Source organism: Hakea prostrata, chromosome 11 (genome assembly GCF_041222555.1).
Source record: "Hakea prostrata isolate BN-2017 chromosome 11, UWA_Hpros_2, whole genome shotgun sequence".
Classification (NCBI taxonomy): Eukaryota; Viridiplantae; Streptophyta; class Magnoliopsida; order Proteales; family Proteaceae; genus Hakea; species Hakea prostrata.
The window spans coordinates 13,804,482-13,821,655 of record NC_142610.1 but is presented as its reverse complement, the minus strand read 5'-3'; the positions used below and the strand labels follow the sequence as shown (position 1 = coordinate 13,821,655).

Below are 17,174 nucleotides of genomic sequence, written 5' to 3'. Positions count from 1 at the left end.
TAATTGAACAACACAAGCATCATCCTCTTCTGGTAGGTTAGGGGTAGGTAAAAGATGGATGAAGGGATTCACCCAGTTGAATACATAAGGGTATTAATTTAATCATTTTTCAGTCCAAAAGGCATTTGAGTGATTTGAAATTCAAATTTTAAATGATTTAAATAAAAATAAAAATATTTAAATAATTTTATTAACCATTTGACAAGATAATTTAAATATGAATAATCTGTAATTATGCGTATAAATGTCATGTAATTATGTAGGTGCCATATAATTTTGGAGATAATAACAAATAATATTTTATTAAAAAAAAAAAAAAATCGGTGGTGTACTTCCCCCAAAAAAATATAGTCCGGATCCTCACCCCGTCGGGGTAACACAGAGTGCTCCCCGACGGCTTCTCGACCACACAATCATGTGGGCCCCACAGGTGAAAATTTAATGTTTTTTTTTTTATTTTTTTCAAAAGGTGTTCTTTATATGTGGGCCCCACATGGTTGTGTGGTCGGGAAGCCGTTAGAGAGCACTCTATGCTACTCCGACGGAGTGAGGATTCGGACTCAAAAAGATAGTGGGTGCTGCTCATTAATTGCTGGTTTTATTTTATTTTATTTTATTTTTATTGGTAATTACATGTCGTAAAGCATAGGTTTGAATATTATTCCCACCCTTTTTCTGGTACGCTTCTTTCCAATCTTGTAAGAGATTTTCTACTGAGGTCTGGCATTAACTTCACCCTAGGGCCTACCCAATTTGTCATCTCTTTCATTCTGTGTTTCTTTTGCTCGTCTCTGTATGTTTCTCTTTCTTTTTTTTTTTCTTTTCTTTCTTTCTCGTTGTCATCTGGGTTTCTTGCGAGGGTTTGGAAGGCCGGAGGAATTGTGCTGAAAACCGTTTATGGTAAGCTCGCTTCCCTTCCGAATCATCCTAGCTTCTTCATCCTTCAAAACAAAGCCTTAATCTGTGATGCTTCTTTTGGTGGTTTATCAAAATTTTCCCTTTTCCCCATTTCTCTTTAGTATCTTTTGCATGCTACTCGATTTGTTCTTCTTGATGTATTCATGTTTAAGATCTGTGTTGATTGATACAAATCTTGGGTGTCGACTGAAACAAAGTTAGGTTTTTTGACAGTCTTGATTGAGTAGTTGTGGAACCCAACTGAGAATCAGACGTTTATTATTTCCATTTTGTTTTAAGTTTTCAATCACAATTTCTTTTGATGTAATAATGCCAAATTGTGAATATCTTTAATGGTTTTGATTATAATTTTTTGTTATTGTTTTAGTAGACTTGACTACTTAACTCGCCCCACATTCTACAGATGACCAGTTTTGTGCCTTAACTTCATGATAGTGCATAATACTCCAAAATCTGTGAGCAATAAAAACTTGCCCTCAATGCATAAAAATTGGCATTGGAGTAACAAAGGACTTCCTTTTAAGTACACTCACGTAAAGAAGGATTGGAATTACAGATATAAATTCCAACATACCATCTTATAGTATAATATCTTCCATGTAAGTCTTGTTTGCAAGGATGCTTAAGTCTTAAGTGGTATCTTATTGTCTATATTGCAATAAATTCTTAGGAAAAAAAGAAAATCAAATCTTGCTTCTAGTTCTGCATTGTTGTAACAATGTCTGACTGAATTCCCTGTCAAAATAAAAGAACACTAATTTTTTTGCAAATGAGTTGCTATATGTATTTGATTTTCATCATTATGATCAATTATGAAAAGAATTAAAATATATGATAATCATAGCATTGCACCTTGAATTTCAGTAATATGGTCATTTTTTAGCAACCCTCCCAGATTTGGACACTAATCTGTCTACTGTTTCAACTGTTTTAGGAATTGAGAGGTGGATCCTCCAGCGTTGTATATATGCCTGCTGGGAGAATGTTACATATTGGTTTTGTTTTGATAAGAGAGTATGAATATGGAAGTTAAAAATTTTTCGCAGATATTATGCTAGAGGAGTTCGCAAATGAATAGCCATGTTTGTGTATATGTTGTAACCCTCTATCCTTCTGATTAGTATCCACCTACACAGCAATTATGAAAATGGTTGCAAAGTGCAAAATTTCAATTTTGATCACTTGATGATGTGATCTGTCATTTTCTTTTTGCAAAGGATTTGGTCCATCCCTGTCTTGCCTTGTTGTGGTTGCTGCATTTATTTTGGCATCTACTTAACCCATCATTACACTGCAGATCAGATTGTGAACTACTCCATTCATAGCCTTGTTGCAGATAATACTATCAGTTCTCATTTCATGTTAACCTGATACTTTCTTCAGAGTATCCTTGAGTCAGAAAAAACACACTTTTTTGTTGCACTAGTCAATTGCAGGATCATGTGGCACTAAGTGAATTGGATATGGTATTGGACAGGTATTTTGAGGGTTCTCAAATTAGGCAAAAGAATCAAACTCCATTCAGTATTTGTCTTCAGGCTGGAAATCAATCTTGACCTTAATATATAATTATGTTGCTAACACCGTGAATGCATGAACTCAAGCCATTGTCCCTGATCAGGCTTCTCTTTTGTTACAAATCCTGACAAACTTTTTTTTACTGCCTAGTGATGTAAATATGGATATGTTCATTGATCAGAACTTAAATGGTTTTTGATGTCTTTCCCAGGAAGATCAATTTGCTGGTAATCTAAAACGTCACTATGAAGATTCTGGGAAAAACATCGCTTTTTCCCCAGGACTAGGAAATGACAGAGGTTGTAGATTTATGCTACATCTATTTATTTGCTAGAATAGAAGTTGTATCGCTGTTCTGATTCTCTTGGAGTCTTTCTTATGCCCTTTTGTAGGTAAAAGAAGGGAGAAACTGCGATTTCAAGGCTCTAATGCAAAGCACCATGCGACTGAGCAAAAAGACCAGCCTTTGTTGAAACCTATCAATAATGTGATCCATGATGATGGAATTATGCCACTCTCAGGGAACCCTTACTTTCATTGCATTTTGGTGAAATCAAATGTCAAATCCCCTTTTCAGCTGGTAATGTAGCCTCCATTGAAGGAGCTCTATCAAGTTGATCATATGAGTTATTAATTAGGGTATTTCCTGAAACAGAATGGTTTTGAATTATGTAATCCATGGACAATGAATATGAGATCTTGACCAGAAAAATGAGTTGTTCTCAGACTTTGGATCTAGCTGCATTCTGATTAGTATGGATTCAAGTTTTAAGCAAATACAGAGTGAATAAAAAATGTTCTTTGTGGGGGATGCCATCGCCATTGTGGTGGCACTTCCACTTTCCTTATGATTGATTACTTTGTTGATTTTTGAGCATCGTAAGACAAATGGTGGCTCTTAAAATCTTGGATTTCTTATGAGGTCTCAACTTTAGTCTGGAATTGTCAACAGATATTGTGTATGTGTGTGTGTGTTTGTTGAGATATATAGTCCAAATGGACTTCGTCATGACTGTGTAATGTACTCATAGATTGTCTTTGAGAGGGTTTTCTCGGGGCAATGATCCTTTCTTTTTTTTTGGGGTGGGGGGGGGGGGGCGCTGAAGAGGTTGACTGAGAGGAAAGTGTGAGAGTCGGATGTGAGGTTGATTCAGGATCTCCTAAACTTCTGTTTTCTCTCACTGGAACTTTCCAGCATAAAGAAGTGCTGCAGCTTGTTTTCCTGCACCATATACTGATGTGTCACCTATAAATACTCATTAGTTTTATTAGTCTATTCCCTTCTGCTGGGTGAATATTTTGAGCTCTCTTCAATGAGTTCAATCTTCTACAACTCAGTGTTGGGAATTGAGGTTGGCACTTGACGAGATGTTCAACCCAATCTGTAATGTCACTGACTGTTCATGTAAACTATCTTTATTTCTATATCTGTGAAAGAATTATCTATTTATGGAGAGACTAGTTCATACTCTACCAGTTTAAATTATCACTGAACAGTATATCTAAATTCCTGATTTCTCTCTCATCACAGGTCATTCCAACCAAATTTCATCAATTGCTTCCATCATCTACTGTTCCTGTGGTTCTTACATTCCAGAACAAGGAGTGGAAATTGAAATATTTTGGAGATCGTAGTTTAAAACGCTTTGATCCCAGCTGGAGAAATTTTGCAGCTGATAACGATTTGAAGATTGGAGATGCATGTGTTTTTGATCTCATGGTGAACAGTAGTGACATGATCAAGTTCAGAGTGCAGATTTTGAGAGGTGATATCCCAGATGAATTCCTCCGTAAGGTCAGTGGTGAGACTTTGGAGGTGCCTATTTTAATTGATTAGGACTTCTTGTGAATTAATATTTTCTTGTTACCAAAAGAAATGCTGTGCATGTATATATGTGGCTCTGTAACCCTATGCAGGGCATCTAACAAATTTTAATGCACCTATATATCCCTGTACATTCGGACAATTAGCCTGATTTTTGAACTATGCTGACCCTCTCAAGGACAATCTATGAACACCTGCTTATTTATTGAAAATATTTGGCTTTGTGTTTAAAAACTAGCTTTTGTATGAGGTTAAAGAGGCTAACATGGCCGGTTGGAGAAATTGTTGCTTGAAGTTCTGATCTGGGTCAACTTACTGGACAAAAGAGATTAACTGGCCAAACTAAATTCATCTTATTTGGATTTTAAATACCTCTTTTTTCTCACAACAGTACATGCCACTTGCTTCTAATTCTAGAATTCATCTTGAGGATGGTTGCATCACATAAGATCCAGGAATCTTTGAGGTTTAAAGGAAGAAATCATAGGAAAATGTGTTTTACATTATGCTTGAATGGCTACTGCAGTGTTTATTAGACTCACTAGCAAGGCACCTTGTTCTTCGAGCAGAGTTGGTTTCAGTGGCTACCTTAGTTTGGAGTTCCAATGGTTCAGCAACTCACCATGTTGAAACTACACAATTGGGTTGCTTATTTTGCTAACTTGGTTAATGCCTTTGCAGTGTGTATGGAGGATCATTTTCTGAATTTGTGGCCAATAGATTAACAGTATGGCCGCTTATGTTGATTTGCAAACTGCCTCCTCATGACAATCAACTAGATTTAGGTCAAATGATGGAACAATGCCTGTAACAAGACATTCATCTTAGAAGAGAACCTGATAATATTCTTCTCTTGTGAGCAAAAAAAAATCATCTTAGAAGAGAACTGAATGACATTCTTCTCCTGATTTTAAAAGATAAATATGAAATATGAAATAAGATCCTTATGTGCTACAAAATCATGGTGCTTGTGATCAACTGTGAGCAGGCAACCTAGACCTTGCCCCTTATTCTTGCAGTTTCCATCACAAGCGATCTCTTCTTGTTTCTGGCTAACTGCGACTTGCCTTCACAAACATGAAGGGAAACTCTCTCTGCTGAGACAGAATCAGCCATCTCTTCTCATTTTCTTCCTTGATACCAAGATTCCCACACTCAACATGACATGATTCACACACACTTGGGCAGTATGCAATCCTGTACTCGGGGCTGGAGTTGGACCTGCCAATTTGCTCGATCTTGAACCAGTTTCGCACCGTAGAGGAGCCAGGGTGGCCTGGTTGACCTCCGATCGTTACATACCTTGCTTGACTCGTTGATGATGAGCGACGTGATTCTTGAACTTGCCAAACCACGGGCATCTCCGAGAATCTAATGTTCACATCAGTTGCCTCATTGATGGTTCTCTCTTGAGAAGATGAAGGACTAGTCCTTCCAAAGAGCATATGCTCTATTGCAGACTCGAAGGGTGATTCTTTCTGGATAAGAATATCATCATTTGATGCTGGGGAGAAAGATACTGGAGTACCATAGTTCTTGCTTAAAGAATGCTGCTTCACAATGGAAGATTGAGAGCTCTGTCTTCTGTCAAGTGCCACACCACCTCCGGCGCCTGTTCGGGCTGCTGAGACAAGATAGTATGCCTGCCCTGCTTGGATCTCATTGCCATCAGTGTCCACCACTGGATTGTGATGGGAATTGAACCAGGAAATGGCCTGAGACTGAAGAGCCAAGGCCAAAATCAACAATGAGGAAATCACAAATCTGGTTTGCATGGTTGTGGATGGAAAGAATAAACAAGATAAGTGTCTTAAGGTTGTGGATGAGTTGGGGAGGTAGTACTTCTCCTTTATATAGAGTTTTGGATCTTAAAAGCTAAAAATTTCCCTGAAATGAAGGCATTAATAATGTCTAAGAAGGTGAGCCACAAAGTATGATACCCATAATTAGGAAGTTTGGGAGTTCAGTTTTGGACAAAGAACGGTGCAAATGAGATATTCATGCACCTGAAAACAAGTGGTAGCCTATGTGTTTGACTGGGTTAATTGAATTGAAATCAAACCACAATAGGGAGAAAATCAGGCTAATCACTCCTATAAGCTATGAACTAAGGGAAGTAGGAGTGCTTTTGGGTTTTGATTTTTTTTATATGTACCACCTTATTTGTCTCTTCAATCTGCGGAGTGAGTATGGATGTCATCCGCAAGGGTCAAATTCATGTTTTTTCACTAGAAGCATGAATTTTTACCATTCAACCAACCCTGCATGTTTTTATAAAAGAATGTTCAATATACCTGATGACCCAAATACGTAGAATCTACTCATGGTAAACATACTAATCGATGTCATTTTATTGAAATACCAATTTAACGGATCGTGTTTCGGGCACAGTTTTGGTTATGTTATGAACAAACTCATCCACATATTTGATTTTGTTATTAGCTCTAATTCAATTGTAAACCCATTATTGTAGATGAAACTTTGCATTTTTTTTTTCAACAAAAAAAAAATTACGTTTGATAATTTCTTGCTTTGTATGCTTTTCTCTACATGATCACCTCAAATATCGAAAACTAGTAGCAGTTCATAGTTCAGATGGCTTTCCTCTTGTTATGTCCCATCATAATTTGTAAGGTGATAAAATAAAACTTTGAATCATATAGGAATGCATAGAAATACATCCGGGTGGCTACCAATATAAAGTGGGTGTTTGATTAACATAAAAGCTTTGTACTTTAATATGTGGTTTATCTAATGGCCTCTGCAAATATTCCTACCTAATAAAAAAAAGTCATGAGAAAATAGTCTTTGTTGAATGGCCAATACATTATAGAAATAACCCATGGAAGGCCAAAAAAAGCTGATACATAAGAACTCTAGGGTTGCAAGTATGTAGATAAGTAATAAACTCTGAAAAGCCCAATCACATTAAGTTGTAATTGAGTTAAAGTTGGCCAAATGATGCTAAGTTTGAAAATACAATTAAAATTTTTATCTTTTCCTTTAAAGCACCGTGAAAGGGTTATTTAGTTGAGTCTGGATCGTATCTCATAAGCATAAAGTGCCCCTAACGGCTGTTGACCACAAATTATAAGGGGGCCCACAGAGTTAGAGTGATGAGATTTTTTTAATGTTTTATTATTTTTTATTTGTGGGCCCACATAATTTGTGGGTGTCCGGCCGTCGGGGAGCACTTGTCAGGGGAGATGATCCATACTCTATTCAGTTGGCAATGACCAACGCCTCTTAATGAAAAGAGTTTGATTTTCCTTAATAATATATTTAAATTATATATAAAAACTATCCTGAGGATATAGTCAAGGTGCAGATAAATTGGTTTGGATGAACCTCAGATCAAAATACAATTTACTTATAAAGAAATAGATGGTCAAAAATATGGAAGTATTACGAACATATGAAGACCATATATATGGTTGAATTCAAGTCTAAAATTAGATAATTTTTCAATTAAATGTCTAGACCACCTTAGGTGCATATAAGTTCTAAAAATAAACACCAAGAAATAATGAACAAGAATAAAAATAGATTGGAGGAACATAGAGTTTGTGCTATATTCATGGGCAAAGAAGAAGAAATTTTATCATGTTGGAAGAAAATTACAATTAGAGATCTCAAACCCAATTGCTAGAATGGCGTTATAAAAACTCTTAACCAAACCCAAGACGAAAATTTAAATCTCACAATGAATTAAGAAGAAAACATCAGGTATATATTTTATAGATTTTAATCAGGCAAATAGGTCGATCAAGTCGGATCATACCATATTGTGGAGTTAGGCTCTCTACTTCATCACATATTTCACGAATCATATAATACGGAAGTCACCCCCTAAAATATTTCGATGAAAGTTCATCTATGAAGTCAAACATAACATAAGCTAACCCATTATGGGATCCTCAAGGGGTTGGGGTGGGGTGGGAAAGAGAAAAAAACATGTGGGTCCCAGAGGGGGGGAATGGGGTTGGGGGGGGGTTTTCTTTCTCCCGGTTGTGGTTTAAGGCGGGGGCCCCTTCCCCCCCGCCCCTTTTGGGTAGGTTGGGTGGATCCCTTTTTCAACGGCGAGGGAATTTGACCTCTTTACAAAAGAGGAATTTATATCCAAAGGAAACAAATTATTTTTTTTTGATGGCTTTTAACGAATTAAACGTCGGTGGATGCGCCCAAGACTTCCCATGGGATTTGGCTTACGCCCTAATCCACCATTGACTATCCAAAAAACTTAACATTTGCAATAGCCAGTAGTATCACCTGATAGCAATTACACGTGGCAAAAGTATGTAATCTTTTACCCTTTTCTATATTTTTTAACTTAATTTATTTTTACGTTTATACTTCTATTCTGATCCATTTTTTTAGGTATGAGGACTTTATACATTCAACAGACTCATGGTAGGAATAGATTGAACACAATCTCCCAAATTTATGAATAAGAATTGGAGCAAGTCATTGTAGCAACATTGACAAAGAGAGAACCTTTTGAAATACAACAAATTCACTGGATTATTAAGCTAACATATATATTTTTTGATCACTAAGAATCTTCAATAAATCTTTGAAAAACCATGATCTTAAGAAGAGAACTCAACAAAATTCTTGAGCTAAATTCCAAAAAAAAAAAAAAAAAAAAAAAAAGAATAAAATAAATAAAATCCTCATCTTCCTGCAAAATTCTGGTGCTTGTGATCAATCAAGGTGTAAGCTAGACCTTGTTCATTATTCATGGTGTCACCATCAATGCATAATCTCTTCTTGTTATCGCTCAACCACGATTTGCTCTTACAAACACGAAAGGAAACTCTCCATGTTGAGTCACAGCCAACCATCTCTTCCCATTCTCTTCCTTGATGCTGACATTACCACACTTAACATGACATGAATCACACACATCTGGGCAGTATGTAATCCTGTACTGATCAGGGTTGGAGTTGGACCTGCTGATCAGCTCGATCTGGAACCAGTTTCTCACTGTAGAGGAACCAGGGTTACCTGGTTGACCTCCAATGGTTATATACCTCGAGTGGCTCCTTGATGATGAAGACTGTGATGATGAAGACTGATGTGATTCTTGAACTTGCCAAACCACTGGCATCTCTGAGAATCTAATGTTTACATCAGTTTCTTCATTGATGGTTCTCTCTTGAGAAGTTGATGATGGAGAGTTTCCAAAGAATGAACGCTCTACAGCAGACTTGAAGGGTGAGTCTTTCCGGATAAGAATGTCATCATTTGATGCTGGGGAGAAAGACACAGGAGAACCATAGTTGCTGCTTGAAGATTGCTGCTTCACAATGGAAGATTGAGAGCTGTGTCTTCTGTCAAGTGCAACACCACCACCTCCACCACCTCTTTGGGCGGCTGAGACAAGGAAGTAGTCCTGCCCAGCTTGGACTTCATTGCCATCAGAATCAAGCACTGGATTGTTGGGGGAATGGGACCTAGAAGTGGCCTGAGACTGAAAAGCCAAGGCCAAAACCAACAGTGATGTAATCAAGAAACTGGTTTGCATGGTTGTGATAGAAAGTGAAGATGAATAAGATTATTGTCTTGTGGTTAATTGTTGATGAGTAGAGGAGGTACTTCTCCCTTATATAGAGCCTTTTGGAACTTGAAAAGCCAAAATGAGAAGGGGTCAATGCCAGAGAGTAGGATACAGATCCCATAATTAGAAACTAGGAAGTTAAGTTTTGCACAAATAAGGGTTCAATTGAGATTCTCATGCACAAGAAAACAAGTGTCTTCAGTATTGGATATTCTTTTTTTTAGCACTAAATCATTGGATTCACATCCTCTACAATTCTCACCCCTTACAATTTCCTGTAGTTCCTATCAAGGATTGTGACACATGGCAATTAATTATCCAAGGGTTATAATTTGAATCCGACTAAGAATTGAAACTAATAAATCCCTAAATTTTCTCCCAACATGCGGCAGTTAATTATGCATGCTAAGTCATTGTTTGCTGTCGCGCGAGAGATATCTGTGCAATAATGAAAATGCGGCACTTGGAGAGGCTTTGATCCAACGATGGCAAACCTCCTGATTAAAGTCCCCCCACATGTCGCATTTTCTTGCCGAGCAAATATTTCCACACCAATAAAAAAAATAAAAATTTGGCTGTGCATTATGATTGATTAGGGATTTAGGGCAACAGAAAAGTTACCATTGCTTTAACATACTTTGGTGAGATTGAATTTCTATAGTACCATTGAGTGCCAATGCAGCCTAGAACAAGCCCCAAACATCTGAGGTTCTCAATCTCCCATTGAAATGTGGAAGGATAAACAAAATCCATTTCCAAATCTGCTCTTATATTTTATTAAGAGAATCTGAATCCATCTGAAACTAATCAAATATGTATATGATAATTCCCTAATTCGTTGTATTTAATTAACTTAAATAGTTGTATTATCATCATTCATATCCGATTAAATTCAAACAGATTTGCAATGAGGTCTAAGAGTTAGAATCCATAATTTGATAAGATAACCAATCCAAAACCATTGCCAACATTTCCAAGAGTCAAAATCACTTCCATTATGGTTCTCTATAGCAAGGAAGTCCTTGGATTGGGTAGCAGATTAGGCAGTCCACAAGAAATTTAAACCTTGTTACTTCACATTTCACTGGAGATTTCTTTACAACAAGAATGAAGTAGTTTTTGAGCCTCTCCTTTCCCAATTCACATGTATGACTAAAGAATTTAGAGATGCTCTTTGTTAGATTGTAAAAATCATCTGTTCGAGATGATACCAAGGTTATAAAATGTTTGGAGGTGAACCTAATTACAAATAATGAACCCCTGAGAGCACTGATTGGATTTTTGCAGAAGTAATATAATCTACTTAAGATACAATGATCCCCTGAATGACACTGATCCGATCTTTGCAGATTTTGATCCATGGGACCTCAATAAAACATTCAGCAATTTGTCAATGGCATAACCATATTTTCCTTTTACCAAGAACATTAAGTCCATTGTATCTACTTCATTCCTGCTCCATTCCATTGAAGCATCAAGAAATCTTGAAATCTTTGTTTCAGTTTGTCTAGCTACCAATGTCACTTGAAATACTAATGAAAAGATTATTGAAACTTCCAATAGTAAAGGGAAAGGATTTTAATTTACATACTAAAGAATACAACGAAAGGCACATACAAGCACTCATGGTAATATTAACTTCTCATCATTTGGACTGAGCCATATTCCACTTTTTAGCAGTTTCTGTCTGCATATGTCTAAACCCACCTGAGAAATCCTCAGAAGGAAAAATAATAAGTACACAAGAACACAGTCTGAAAAAACTCGTGCAACAGAGAAGAAGAAAAGGAATGTAAGAATACGAAGTGGGTTTCCTCCAATGCTAGTCAACATAATGGGTTTCGCGCGTGGTGCTTATCTTCCATCTCACACTTAATTGGAATTTAAAAATCAGTGGACATGTTATCCACATCAGCTGCACACTTTCTTCTAAGATTCATCCAATCAAGATTCAACATGTGCAAAAGGTTTCAAATAAAGCTAAAATAATTGGACCATTTGAATACCAAGAGGGGATGTCCAATACATGGTATCCAATATGATTGAAATTAACTGCCTAAATTGATAAATGGATAACACAATAGTTAAATGACCTAATTGAGGTGCCAACAAAAGAAACCATTTCAGCCAAGCAGTAGAGAAAACTTCTTCTTAAAACAATGTTAAAGTTTACCAAATCAACAACGTCATGGCTACAACAATTAGAATGATGACTAAGCAATTAAAATCACATATGCCATCAAATATTCTTTGGTCGCACTGCATGACTGCATTAATGTGATTCCATGTACCATATAGAGATGAACTAATGAAGAACTTGAACTGGATCATTGGGAAATAAATAAACCTAAAAGTGGGAAATCTGAGGAGAGAGATACAGACCAGTGGCTATTTTAAATATTTGAGGCCTATCATACACAAAATAGGTGAAATAGATGATGATGATTCACACAGAATTAAAAAGGGATAAATGAAGAGGAGAGGGGCAACTGGAACTTGTGTGACCAAAACATTCCTTTAAAGCTTTAAGGTAGCTTTACAGGACAGTTGTCCAACCCATTATGATGTATGAATGTTAGGCAGTTAAGGAATGCCTTTACAGAAAAGTTATGTGTTGCTGAAATGTGGAAGTTCAGATGGATATGAGGCAAAACTACAAAAGGATAAAGCAAGGAATGCAGCGGAGCTGATGTGGAAGTTGCACCGCTTGGTGACGAACTCCAAAAGTGTCATTTGAGTTGGTTCATCATGTGCAACAGAGGTGTGTAGACACCCCAGTAACAAAGAGTGATCTGACCTAAAGAAGCAAAAAGATCTAGAGGTAGCCCTAAGATGACCATAGGCAAGATCTAGAAGAATGAAATAAATAGTCTGGGGCTTATGACTAGTATGACCTCAGATAGAGTTCTTTGGAGTATCTATATTGTTGAGACCATGTAGTTGAAGTTTTCCTATGTTCCAGACCTATCATTGTCCCCCTACTTTCACTATCATCTCTTACAACTCATTTCTATAAATCATTTTCCCATACTTTGTTTTGAAAATCAATGTAGCCCACCCCATATAGTTGGGCCAAGGCATTTTTTTGTTTGTTCTCATTGTTATCCCAAGGTAACTCTTAGTTTCTCACCCAGGATACCAGGAACAGGATCTATTGACATCGTTTTAAGAATATAAAGTTGTCCAGGATCCAATTCTTAGAAGATAAAATAAACAGATGTACTGGCATTGTTTTTCCTTATTTCAGTGATTTAATAGAAACTCATTATAAAAAATTTAGTGCACTTTTGGAATGAGTCCAGTTCCAGATGAGTACTAATAAGCACATGATGATTTGGGGAGATGCTTGGTCTATTTTGATCATTCACAACGTATCCAGAACCCTTCAATAATCACATAACAAGAAAACTCCTAGACCCAGTTGCTGTGAAGAATTACACAGTCCATGATGAGGAAACATGAGAAAAGAAATAATCCTAGTGATAATGAAATTTCTTCTTGGTTAGTGTCTTTCCAATTTGGAATTGTCCTAGTTCAGGACGACGAGATGGAACAGAGGACGTGAAACCTTAACCTGCTAAAGAGCCCTTTTATCTCAATTGTCATTTGTCATACGTTCAATGATACGGTATAAGCAATTTATCTCTGTTCTTGCATTAATGGGATTCTATATTAAATTACTCCAGACTTCCCCCCGCGGAGGAGCAGGATTATTTCTTTTTTTTTTTCCTTTTTAAAAAGTGCACCGTGCCCCCATGTTGGGTCTAGAGGCCTGATCCGGACTCATATTAAATTACTAAGAGGAAGGAGCAGGATTATTTGAAGGATGTTGGTTTAGAGGCATGTTAAACCTTAAGGAAGAAAGAAGCAGCCATATATCTAAAAACAAATGCTGTTCCATGAGCTAGGTAATGAAAATGTTTGACCAAGATTTAAGTAATCGGAATTATGCATAGGATCAGCCTAGATGATCAAATCCAATAATGGATAGGGATTGGACAAAATCTGCCAAATCATAGGAATCAGAATCAGCAAGCAGTAAATAATCCCAAAAGTGGCAATATCAAGGAGATCTTTATTCAGTAAACTTGGGGATCCTGCTTTCAGAGGTAAGTTTCAATGATTCTCTGCTATTTATTAACTAAAAGAGGAAAATAATTGCAAAACATGGAGATTAATCATGAATAGAGGAAATTAGAAAAAGGGTTGTGAGAATTTGCTGGAATCAGGACCAGAATGAGGCTTAGTCAGGTCACCACCCAATCCAATCCAAATCGGATATGAATCCATCAAAATCAGCCAAATCATAGAAATCAGAATCAGGATGATGTAAATAATCCCAAAAGCAGCAATTTCCTGGAGTTATTTATTCAGTGAACTTGGGGATCACGCTTTCAGATGTAAGTTTGACTGGTTTGCTGCTATTATTAACTAACAGAAGAAAAAAATTGCAAGACATGGAGATTAATCATGAATAGGGAAATTAGGAAAGGGATGCAAGAATTGGCTGGAATCAGAATCAGAATCAGAATGAGGTTTAATCAGGTCATTCACCCAATCCATTCTGATTACTGAATGTATATGTTCGACAAATTATCTTTCTTTGTCCTCTATTCAGAAGCACCTCAAATTTCTACAATTCCAATTTTAGGGCTTCCATTAGCAACAGGGAATTATCTCCAGGTTCTTTGTCTACATCACTTTCTTTCATTTTCTTTTCCATTCTTTGGGGGACAGAGTTCCCCTGCATGTTATGCTGATCCCCAAAGGCCTCTAAGGACGTAGTTTCTCTTGCATAAAGTATGTTACTTATGATGTAAAAGATAAATCGTTTGGGAGGTGACATAAAGCATTTTTTTTTCCTGGGTTAGGGGATGGGATGGGATGGGGGAGGAGAGTACTCCAGTCGGATTCAACATTGTATATGTTTACTCTGAACCTTTCAGAGTTGAAAACAATTTGCTTCAAGCATACATGATTAAACAGAGAACAGCATATCAATCTATCTAATATGCAGACGATAAGTCAAGCTCTAACCATTCTACTAAGTTACCAATAGCTAAAAGTAAATTGCAAAAGAACTTTCACAAATAACGCAGGACATAAACTACCTTTCTGAACATCTAGGTTATCAGAGGTGGAGAAAGAATGCAGGAAGTCAAGCTAGGGCGGCAGATTAGGAAAGATGATGAGTGTCACAGCTCAGACTAAATGGATTCTTCCAATTATTTATATTTCAATAAGAATCCCTCTCATCAGAGTTTATGAATGTCTGTTTGTGATTCGACAAACTATGAGGAGGAAATATCATGCAAACTAGAATTTGAAAAACAAAAATTGAAACTTTTTGGCAAAGAATAAACTTACCTGGTCTTGAGATGAGGTGAATTTGCGAGCGAGGTCCTGCAAACTTCCAGTTATCTTCATCTATAGACTTAACCTCCTTGTTAAGCGCAGCCATCAAATCGTTCTTCAGAACTAAAATTCCCACAAAAAAAAAAGACTACACGTCATTGAAAAACAATAAATAATGAAAATTCCTAAATAAGACACACGAGTTGTTATAGAGAGAGAGAGAGAGAGAGGTCACCAATGAGCGCCTCTTCCTTGCGATCTTGAGCAGAGATGAGATCGGTAGGGAAATGGAAGGACGAGTTGTCGTCGGAAGCCAGTGCAGCAGCACTGTTGCTTCCAACTCCACCACCGGCGCTGGTCGCCGCAGATACCGAAGAATGAGCTGGTGATGAATTGCTCATCGTCACAATCTCTGCAACTTAAACCCTAATTTTAAATCTGTAATGGAGCAGGAAGCAAAGAAGAATTCGGCAACTGTTCGATGGATGGTCGGAGCTTTTGGTCATAAAGTTTTGAATCGGCAATAATACGTACGGACGGCGACTAATACATCAAAAAATATACGTAGATGAAAATAAACTACAAAATGGATTCCTCCCTACCCATTGGGAGATGTGTGGTCGTCTTGATCGGTAGACCTACATTCAAGAGACGTCAAAAAAATTTGTAAACTTAGGATGTAAGTGGTACTTTTCAAAAGAATTTCTACCATCTTAAGTGTGATATTGGTGACTCATGGTTATCAATTTTTCACAAGGCATTTTCTTGCTAACTTGATAGAAAATTCACTTGTTGTCTACAGAAGACACAGCCATGAGTCCTAAGATGGCGAAAGTTGAAGTGAAAGAATTGGTTGGGATAATGAGTTGGGGATTGGGCAGGATTGAAGTTGGAAGAGTTGAGTGTGAAACTCTCTGTTTCTTTTGATGGAAAGATTGGTATACTTCTTGTATTCCATGGGGTTGCCCATAGTATGGTCCCTTGTTGTTTGGACCCATCGCGGTTGGGGGGGGTGTAGGGTAGAAACCTTGCAGGGTTACAAGAAGCTTTATGAAAAGAAGGATAATTAGGTTTATTTAGTGGGCTATCTAGGATTAATCCCTAGCACTACTGGACTTTTGTAGTAAATTAGCTATGTTGGCTAACACAGACAATATTAAGTGTAACCAATATAGATCTCTTTCTTAATATGAAGATTTTTATTTACTATAAAAAAAAAAAGTTAGGAACCGTTTGATAACCCACGAAAAACGATTTCTGATGGTTTATTGTTTTGAGAAGCAGAAAAATTGGCTAAAAATCGTGTGATAAAACCATTTCATTTGGTATGATTTTTGCAACATAAATTGAAATTTATGAAAATTTTTGCTTTAATAAACGCTTTTGACACAACAATAAAATTGAATGCGGATTAGGTTTAAGTGAGATAATTGGAGAAGGGACATTTATAAAATTCGGCACTCTAAACGTAACAATGCCAATTTCATAAATTTTGTTATAAATTTCACTTCCAAAAACAAGTTTTGTCAAATGCCTAAAAATATATTTCTATTCCGAAAGCACTCAGAACTGTTTCAAGCGTTTCTCAAAACAAAAACACTTGGTGAGTTACCAAAGGGATCTTTATGTTTTCAGCTCCTTGAAACCCTAACCTGCATCAAACCTATCTCAATCATATTCATCTGAACCCATTAGGAATGAGACAAGCTAGGCGAGGCAGGCTCTTTTTTCAAACTATACCTAGCAAAAAAAACCTATATTGGTATACTAACCAAACTCAACCCTTTAAAAGCATATTAGGTAGGGTGGGTCTCTGGTTAATCAAGCTTTCCTATCACACCTCATAACGTGAACATATTTAAGGATCCACCAGTCCAAATTTTTTCACCAAAAAAAAGAGTCCAAATTTGCTAATTTTGGATGTAAAATATATCTTCTACCATGTGCTAGTATTAATTTATATCTAATCAGGGTTGCCACTGTCATTATCATTGACTA

At 36.8% G+C, this 17,174-nt stretch overlaps 4 protein-coding genes across 4 annotated transcripts; 1 reads left to right on the top strand and 3 right to left on the bottom strand.

Annotated features, from left to right (window-relative positions):
- The first annotated feature begins 692 nt into the window (after nucleotides 1-692).
- Nucleotides 693-4,709, top strand: LOC149000225 (B3 domain-containing protein Os04g0386900-like). Its single transcript, XM_089140195.1, has 4 exons — nucleotides 693-900; nucleotides 2,648-2,735; nucleotides 2,829-3,016; nucleotides 3,968-4,709. Exons 1-4 carry the CDS (start codon nucleotides 898-900, stop codon nucleotides 4,271-4,273), a joined length of 585 nt encoding a protein of 194 aa, XP_088996321.1. The 5' UTR covers nucleotides 693-897; the 3' UTR covers nucleotides 4,274-4,709.
- A 604-nt stretch (nucleotides 4,710-5,313) lies between these two features.
- LOC149000224 (21 kDa seed protein-like) lies at nucleotides 5,314-6,036 on the bottom strand. Its single transcript, XM_089140194.1, has one exon. The coding sequence runs from the start codon at nucleotides 6,034-6,036 to the stop codon at nucleotides 5,314-5,316; it is 723 nt and encodes a 240-aa protein (XP_088996320.1).
- A 3,005-nt stretch (nucleotides 6,037-9,041) lies between these two features.
- LOC149000223 (21 kDa seed protein-like) lies at nucleotides 9,042-9,788 on the bottom strand. Its single transcript, XM_089139143.1, has one exon. It carries the CDS (start codon nucleotides 9,786-9,788, stop codon nucleotides 9,042-9,044), a length of 747 nt encoding a protein of 248 aa, XP_088995269.1.
- Nucleotides 9,789-10,781: 993 nt separating this feature from the next.
- Nucleotides 10,782-15,620, bottom strand: SAMBA (valine-tRNA ligase). The gene is made up of 3 exons (XM_089140193.1): nucleotides 15,412-15,620; nucleotides 15,189-15,299; nucleotides 10,782-11,528 (listed from the first exon to the last, which is right to left on the bottom strand). Exons 1-3 carry the CDS (start codon nucleotides 15,575-15,577, stop codon nucleotides 11,467-11,469), a joined length of 339 nt encoding a protein of 112 aa, XP_088996319.1. The 5' UTR covers nucleotides 15,578-15,620; the 3' UTR covers nucleotides 10,782-11,466.
- Nucleotides 15,621-17,174: the final 1,554 nt, after the last annotated feature.

Bases quoted from the DNA above. Each gene is read 5' to 3' on its own strand.
- SAMBA (XM_089140193.1), bottom strand. From the start codon at position 15,577: ATGAGCAATTCATCACCAGCTCATTCTTCGGTATCTGCGGCGACCAGC. The intron at 15,300-15,411 runs GTGACCTCTCTC...TGGGAATTTTAG, and splicing joins CAAGGAAGAGGCGCTCATTG to TTCTGAAGAACGATTTGATG. The intron at 11,529-15,188 runs GTAAGTTTATTC...AGGATTTCTCAG, and splicing joins TCACCTCATCTCAAGACCAG to GTGGGTTTAGACATATGCAG.
- LOC149000225 (XM_089140195.1), top strand. The intron at 2,736-2,828 runs GTTGTAGATTTA...GCCCTTTTGTAG, and splicing joins AGGACTAGGAAATGACAGAG to GTAAAAGAAGGGAGAAACTG. The intron at 3,017-3,967 runs GTAATGTAGCCT...CTCTCATCACAG, and splicing joins TCAAATCCCCTTTTCAGCTG to GTCATTCCAACCAAATTTCA.
- LOC149000223 (XM_089139143.1), bottom strand. From the start codon at position 9,788: ATGCAAACCAGTTTCTTGATTACATCACTGTTGGTTTTGGCCTTGGCT.
- LOC149000224 (XM_089140194.1), bottom strand. From the start codon at position 6,036: ATGCAAACCAGATTTGTGATTTCCTCATTGTTGATTTTGGCCTTGGCT.